Source organism: Rhagoletis zephyria, unplaced genomic scaffold (assembly GCF_001687245.7).
Source record: "Rhagoletis zephyria isolate East Lansing unplaced genomic scaffold, Rhagoletis_zephyria_1.1 Rzeph_scaffold_01414, whole genome shotgun sequence".
In the NCBI taxonomy this organism is placed as follows: domain Eukaryota; kingdom Metazoa; phylum Arthropoda; class Insecta; order Diptera; family Tephritidae; genus Rhagoletis; species Rhagoletis zephyria.
Genome location: NW_016158498.1, coordinates 21,381 through 28,151, shown reverse-complemented (window position 1 = coordinate 28,151; position 6,771 = coordinate 21,381). Strand labels below are relative to the sequence as shown.

At 34.6% G+C, this 6,771-nt stretch overlaps 2 protein-coding genes across 6 annotated transcripts; one reads left to right on the top strand and one right to left on the bottom strand.

Annotated features, from left to right (window-relative positions):
• The first annotated feature begins 1,878 nt into the window (after positions 1-1,878).
• On the top strand, positions 1,879-3,189 carry Pcd (pterin-4a-carbinolamine dehydratase). 2 transcript variants are annotated; one of them, XM_017617465.1, is made up of 3 exons: positions 1,879-2,081; positions 2,207-2,300; positions 2,814-3,189. In XM_017617465.1, exons 1-3 carry the CDS (start codon positions 1,930-1,932, stop codon positions 3,111-3,113), a joined length of 546 nt encoding a protein of 181 aa, XP_017472954.1. In that variant the 5' UTR covers positions 1,879-1,929; the 3' UTR covers positions 3,114-3,189. The 2 variants fall into 2 exon arrangements, with proteins under 2 accessions (XP_017472954.1, XP_017472953.1); XM_017617464.1 differs by having other exon boundaries at positions 1,880-2,081; positions 2,204-2,300.
• Naa40 (N-alpha-acetyltransferase 40) lies at positions 3,109-4,077 on the bottom strand. 4 transcript variants are annotated; one of them, XM_017617461.1, is made up of 3 exons: positions 3,972-4,077; positions 3,523-3,909; positions 3,109-3,461 (listed from the first exon to the last, which is right to left on the bottom strand). In XM_017617461.1, exons 2-3 carry the CDS (start codon positions 3,888-3,890, stop codon positions 3,230-3,232), a joined length of 600 nt encoding a protein of 199 aa, XP_017472950.1. In that variant the 5' UTR covers positions 3,891-3,909; positions 3,972-4,077; the 3' UTR covers positions 3,109-3,229. The 4 variants fall into 4 exon arrangements, with proteins under 4 accessions (XP_017472950.1, XP_017472952.1, XP_017472951.1 ...); XM_017617463.1 differs by having other exon boundaries at positions 3,979-4,065; XM_017617462.1 differs by having other exon boundaries at positions 3,523-3,890; positions 3,963-4,063.
• Positions 4,078-6,771: the final 2,694 nt, after the last annotated feature.

Genomic DNA, 6,771 nt, shown 5'->3' with positions numbered 1-6,771 from the left:
AGGGAACTGGTACCAAAAGCAGCGCTATTGGTTTGGCAACGACTGCGGCAATAAGAAGTACGGATAATAATATTATTTATTACCACTTTTTACTTAATTAAATTTTCCCATTTCCAATGGAGTTTAATCTTTCACTTTATTTTCTTAGGTGCTTGTCGTCAAAAATTTAACTCCGACGAAGAAGTTTTTATTTCCGTTTCAAAGAAGCACTTCCAATATGCACACGACCGGCAAAAAAAAATTGGCAGCCTATCGGCAAAAAAGATAAAAATAAATTCAGCTACTTTATAATATATATTAAACCCCTCTTATTTAATTGTTAAATTGTTAATAGATAGTTTGTTAATATTTATTTATGTGAAAATATCTTCACATATACAGTGCCGGGAAAAAATATTGGCACAGAGAATTTTTCGTAATGTGTGCAAAGTTTGTTACTTGAATTTCTTTTCGCACATTTTTTTTTTAATATAGTTAGTATGAAGACCTACTTTCAAATAAGATTTTTTAGAAAAATTCTAAGTATGCAGTTTTATAGCCCATTTAATTTTAGTATAATAAAGTGCACGCTTGAATAGCTAGAAAACCTCTTTGTTTTTTGGCAATTTTTTATACGCAGTTTCTTCCATACAAGAAAAAAATGTCGCACATAATTTGCGTGGAAGAAACTGCGTAAAAAACTTGCCAAAAATCAACGCGGTTTTCTGGCAACTTCAAGCTTGCACTATGTTATACTAAAATATAATAGGATATAAAACTGCATACTTAGAATTTTTCTCAAAAATCTGATTTGAAAGTATTTTCATTGGGCGGGGTTTTAACGTGGCGGGACCCAAACCCAGCGCACGCGAAGTTTTACGCCTTCTCACTTTAGCTCGCTCCCAAACGGGTGTTTGGTTGCTACCCAGAGGATACGTGGATATAAATATCCGGACGTTGTGAGCTGCGATTTGAACCGTACGCACAAGAATCGCTTCTGGCCACTCCCAGGTGAATGGCAGTCAAAAGTTTTCCACTTCTGCGCGCGGAACCATCCTCCCTGCGCACGGAACCATCCTCCTACTTTATATATATCGTCGTTTAAAGTACAAAACCGCGTATCGTCATTCTGCAAAACCGCGTAACTGACGTTTGCTGCCAAAAATTGGATTTGCTCACACAAGCTCTTGGCTCAATCCTTATCCATTCGTCCTGAAATATACTAGCCAGAAGTGCGATTGCTTTATAAAAAAGAGAGCCATTTTGAAATATAAGTGTTTTTACTCTCTAGAAAATAATTTATGCAACGTCACATACGAGGTTTTGCATTATCTTGATACGCGGTTTTGCATTTTGTTGATACGCGGTTTTGTAATTTAAACGACGATATGTTTATTAAGATCTTGCTTAAAGCATCCTTTTAAGCTAATTAAAGCAATTGCGCTTATACCTATTTTGGTGAGATCTCTTCATATGTTCATTGCTTCGTTCACAAAATATAAAATGCTTTAATTTCACGCTTAAGTAGCGATTCTTTATACGTTTATAAAACGTAATGCTTTCTACCATCTTTAATGAATTCGATTTTTGAACGAAAAAAACTTTATAGGAAATATAAAATTTTGGCCTATTTAAAAAAGTATCCACATTATACTGACCGGAAAAAATAAGTATCCCGAGAAAATTCGTCTAAAAATGTATCCAATTGGATCTATTTAGATCCAAACGGCAGCCCTGATGGTCAGCCGTTTTTTGCAGGGTGTTGTGCCAAAATTTAAAAAAATGAATCGATAAATCGATCTCAGAATCGATGTTTTTCACCTTTATCATGGAATCATAGCTATTGGCAACTCCTCCAATCAGCTGATTCTCAAAATGTCAAGTACATAAAAAATGTGATAAAAAACACTACAAGACCATGACAGCAATAAACAAATATTTAATACGAGTATGAACGTATCAAAATTTTTTCCAACAATCGCACAAATATCTAGTTTCAAACATGTAGCAATGCGCGATCAGCAACAATACTATGCTATCAGGAACCTATCCGCCTGGATAGACTGCACTTATTTAAGCCGGCACCATCAATTGTCGTGTAGGTATGTGGGGTTGGGACTCGGTTTAGCTCGTATCAAGGCACATGAAATATGCTCATATACATACATATATATGTACATAAAACAAGTCAAGTTTTAAACAAACCCATTTAATTACTTTGCAGTAGTATACCAAAGGCAGTGCAAGCGGGTAGTTTTGTAAGCTATAGGCAATACTCAACAGTGATTGCGCAGAAACAAGTAGCAGCAAAGAAAAAAATGGTAAGAAAATTGTGTCTCGATAATAAATTTAAAAAGATAGAGGTACAAAACCACTTGTTACACACACATATTTCGAAAAATTATGGATGTGACTATTCTTTTAAAAAAAATACATCGCTTTTAGTAATCTTTATCTGCCATGAATCTCGAGGTCACTTTAAAGAGCAACAGTGATTAATAAAGTGAAAGTCTATATACACAAGTTTCATGGCTTTTAAGAAGTAATAAGTACTTACATATGTATGTATGTATATACACATATTTTTTTAATTCGTCGAAAAAAGTAAAATGGTCTTCAAGCACCTATTTAATTATTGATTGATATTTGCCTTGTTTGCCCTAAAGTTCAATCTCCGTTTAATAATTAAATATTCAAACATTTAATTATCTGTCCTCTACATTGCGAGTCCCAAAATAGAATTTCTATCGTACAATCATTAACAAGTTTTTCAATAAATAATATCCCTCATTACTAACATGTTTTAATATTTACATATAATGCTCTATATTCAGACTAAACTCACCGAACAAGAACGATCAGAACTACTTCAACCTCTTCTGGATGCTGGCTGGTCTCTGGTGAATGGTCGTGACGCCATTTACAAAGAATATTTATTTAAGGATTTTAATGCTGCTTTCAGTTTTATGTCCGGTGTTGCACTGCTTGCCGAAAAACTGAACCACCACCCGGAGTGGTTCAACGTTTACAATAAGGTGCAAGTCACAATGTCTACACATGATGTTGGTGGTCTTAGTGCGAAAGACATTCGCGTCGCAAAATATATGGAGGAACAGGCCAAACGCCTAATTTAATTTAGTAATGAAATATATATTGTAGAATTTTGTTAATTATTCAGAGTTGTAAAATAAAGGAGAAATGTAAACTTAAGCCAACTTTGTACATCGTCATCGTAATTAGTCAAGATGTTTTATATACACTTGCTCAGAATCTCATATTCTGCTTTCTCCAATATGTCAGGCGACGTCTCATCCAAACCGTAGCCAATAGCTTTAAAGAATGCCGTAGCATTGGTATTGTTTTTCAGTACCGTTAACACAACTTTGTCCATATGCCAGTGTCGAGCACACTGTTCCAGTGCATTCATCATAAATTTGCCAAGTCCTTGACGCTGAGAGCTGCTTTCTATCTGCATTTCGTAGCTGAAATGAAATATGTGCTACATTTAATAAATCCCCGATTTTACTAAACACGTATGCTCACCAGTAAAGCACGCTATGGCCGTAGTCCATATCAAAACGAAACATGGTATATGCCACCGATTCTCCACTTTTGTCTGTTGCTACTAAATAACGTGCCCACTTTTTATTCAAGTCATTTTGTTTCACCTTTGGCTGCCACCCCATTTGCAAAGCTTTATAAAACGGGCTTACGTTCCGCTCCGCTAACTTAAATGCCCATTTTAATGTTTTTGCGTCCATGTCCCCTTTTGCCCGGCAATATAGTTTGTATTCTGCGCCATTCTTTGCGGTGAAATGGGACGTGTCTGGCACAGACTCCAAAGGGTTCTTAGCCCGAGCTGCATTTTCAACGTTTCTCTGTTGATTAGTCGTAGAATTTGCGTTCGTCATCTTTTTTTCAATTATTTTTCTGTAATACAAACGAATATTTAAAATATTATATACAAATGCCGGCAAACTTGCGATTTTTACACTTTATTTTCACAGATGCTGTTTGCTTAAAAAGTTTTGACCAATTGAGCGGGAAGACAGAGGTGAAATCTAGCGTTGCCATCTCGAGTAAACTAATGCCGAATATTCGAGTACATACATATTTCCCATAAATACCCACATCTCAAGATATCCGCAGAACTCCACAGGCAAACACCGACGGCCTAACAACTGTCATTTTGACGAGCAATATGATTGCAAGTTTTTGTGTGTGGGCACTTTGACGTCTTGAAATAAGCATTTGCCGCATGACGCCACCAGACAACATTCTCTAAATTTCGGTGTTTAAAACCATTTAAATCTTAAAAAACTTGCTGAATAATTTCCTAAAACGTAATCATAAATAATCCAATAGGGTACAGATTTTTATTTTGATATATTAAAATTTCATCGATGTTACCACCAGCACGCTTTCTTTCAAATGAAAATATGGCTGTCAAACTATCAAATTGCCTGCAATAGATGTCCAGCAATAAGTCCCCTTTCAGACACGTCAAGTCTTGCTTTCAAGTCTGCTCGTTCGGGGGCGAAGGAGGCGGGAAGAGTGGGGAGGAGTACAGATACCTCCGTACCGTCAATTCTTTTCAAGTTTTCTTGTCTCTTTTGATCTTTTCGTTGCTTCCCATTTAAGACCCAAGGACTTGTGGAAGCAAATAGAAAACACAAAAGAGAATGCGAAAAAAATTGCTTTCAAGACTTGACGTGTCTGAAAGCGGACTAAGCGCTGACATATATATATTGCAGCCCATGAAAAAAGGCGGTCTCCATTGGAAATATATTTTGTGACATGAGGTTCGTTCGCGTAGCTGTTAATTGTTCATGTTTAACCAAAACTTACAAGTTTTTGCGTTCGCGTACGCAAAAAACTTGCAAAGTAGGGGAAATTGAGAGAGCAAAGTGACATTTCATTTTGAGGGGAAGCTGTTGGTTTCTGCTGGAAAAATTTTTGCCAACAGCAATTTGCCAACAGGAAAACAGCTGATCAAAAACAGCTGGTTGGCATTTACGCAAATCACAAAATTGAATTTGATGGTTTGGAAGTTAAAAATTACAAAATGCGACTAATTAAACTTGTAAGAAATAAGTAGTTATTTGTTTAATCAATAAACTGTGTCAGTATAACACTTTGCGATGACTTTTCGTACGTTTTAAATTTTACACTTTTGAATGTAAACAAAAATTATATCAGCTGTTCGTCTAACTTGCAAGTTTCTGCAAATTTTCTGTTCGCGTACTATTTTGGATATTTCTCTCTTGTGAGCGAACAGATGACATTTCGCCGGAATTTGGCAGTTGGTTGGTTTCTGTTGGAGATTTTAAACGAACGCACCTATGGTTATCACGACATCAGTGTTTTCCTGTGGAGCTCAGTATATCTACTATATATATATACTATATTCTGAGCTGTGGAGACAGGGCCTAATTAAGCTTTGGTTTCCTCTAAAAGCGTTGCCGTAAAGTTACGACCGCTATTTTACGTTACCGCTTTTGAGGGTCTGTAGGTGTTTTGTTATTTTTTTTTTAAATAAAAATATAGTTCATTCTTTAACAAAACCCGTGGAAATCCATGTTTCTAAATTTGAGTAGTCCACTTGCAAGGCGCTATGTAATTTTTTTTTTATTTTTAGTTTTTGGTGAGTAACGTACCAATATTTAAAGTAGTTTCATGTCCACTAACAATACAGTGCAAAATCTTTCTATTTTCTGAAAAAAATAGCATCAAATGTTAACTACTATTGCTAAAATCGCTATAATACTTTTGTATGTATTTATACACTTTCAAAAGTCTCCACCATCTGATGAACTTAGAAAACTGCAAGAAAACGTGGTAGTTTCGGTGCCTAGTGGAAGGCGTCGTAAAAAAGAAGCAGACCAATCTTCATGGAAGAGCGAACGCGAAAAATTAAAAAAAAAGATAGCTGGGTAAAAGTTACTGTTAAAAAACTAGATATATTAAATTTTTATATATAAAATTAGCAAAAACTACCACACTGCGATATTGTTATTTAATGTTATTAGGCTCTTGTTTATCCAAATTTTCACCACCAAATTTTTTTTCACCATTAGAAAATCACATAACGCTATTTGAAAGTGGGCTACTCATTTGTGCAATATTAAAAGAAAATCAACAAACTTTCGTACAAATTTCGAACTTTTAAAAATTCTAAAAAATCAATCGACATTTTTAGCCACTTGAAACGTGTACTTTATTCTACAAAACTGCATACTCAGAATTTAATTAACTCGAGATTTTAACGATATTTGTAAATTTTTCTTTTTTGCAAAAATTTTTGAGGCAGTGTCACTCGATTGGTACATTCGTACAGATTTGTAAATTTTTATATTAGGCTTTTGGTAAAAAAAAGGGAAATTTCTTTTTTTGTAGTCAAAAGATTGGTATAATGCTGCGATGTTCTATTGATTTGCACCGAATTTCGGCAAATCGTGTGACACTGCCTTTAAACTTGTATTTATATGGATGTTGGTAAAGAACGAACTATAAAAAACTAAACGAAATTAAATAACAACAAAAATAATATTTTAAAACTTGTCAAAATTTGGTGCGGCTATAATTTTTTCGTCTATTGTATGATCCATGATAAAAATATAGTAAGGTAGAACCGCTGAGAGTCACTTTTAAGATTCTTGACGTTTCCAAACAATTTAATTTTTAAATTTACTCACAAACTCACACACACATTTTCATTTTCAATCTCAAGCAACAACAATTTCGAACAATTTCAATTTTTTATTTTCACTTTTATATGATTTTAAAATGTTG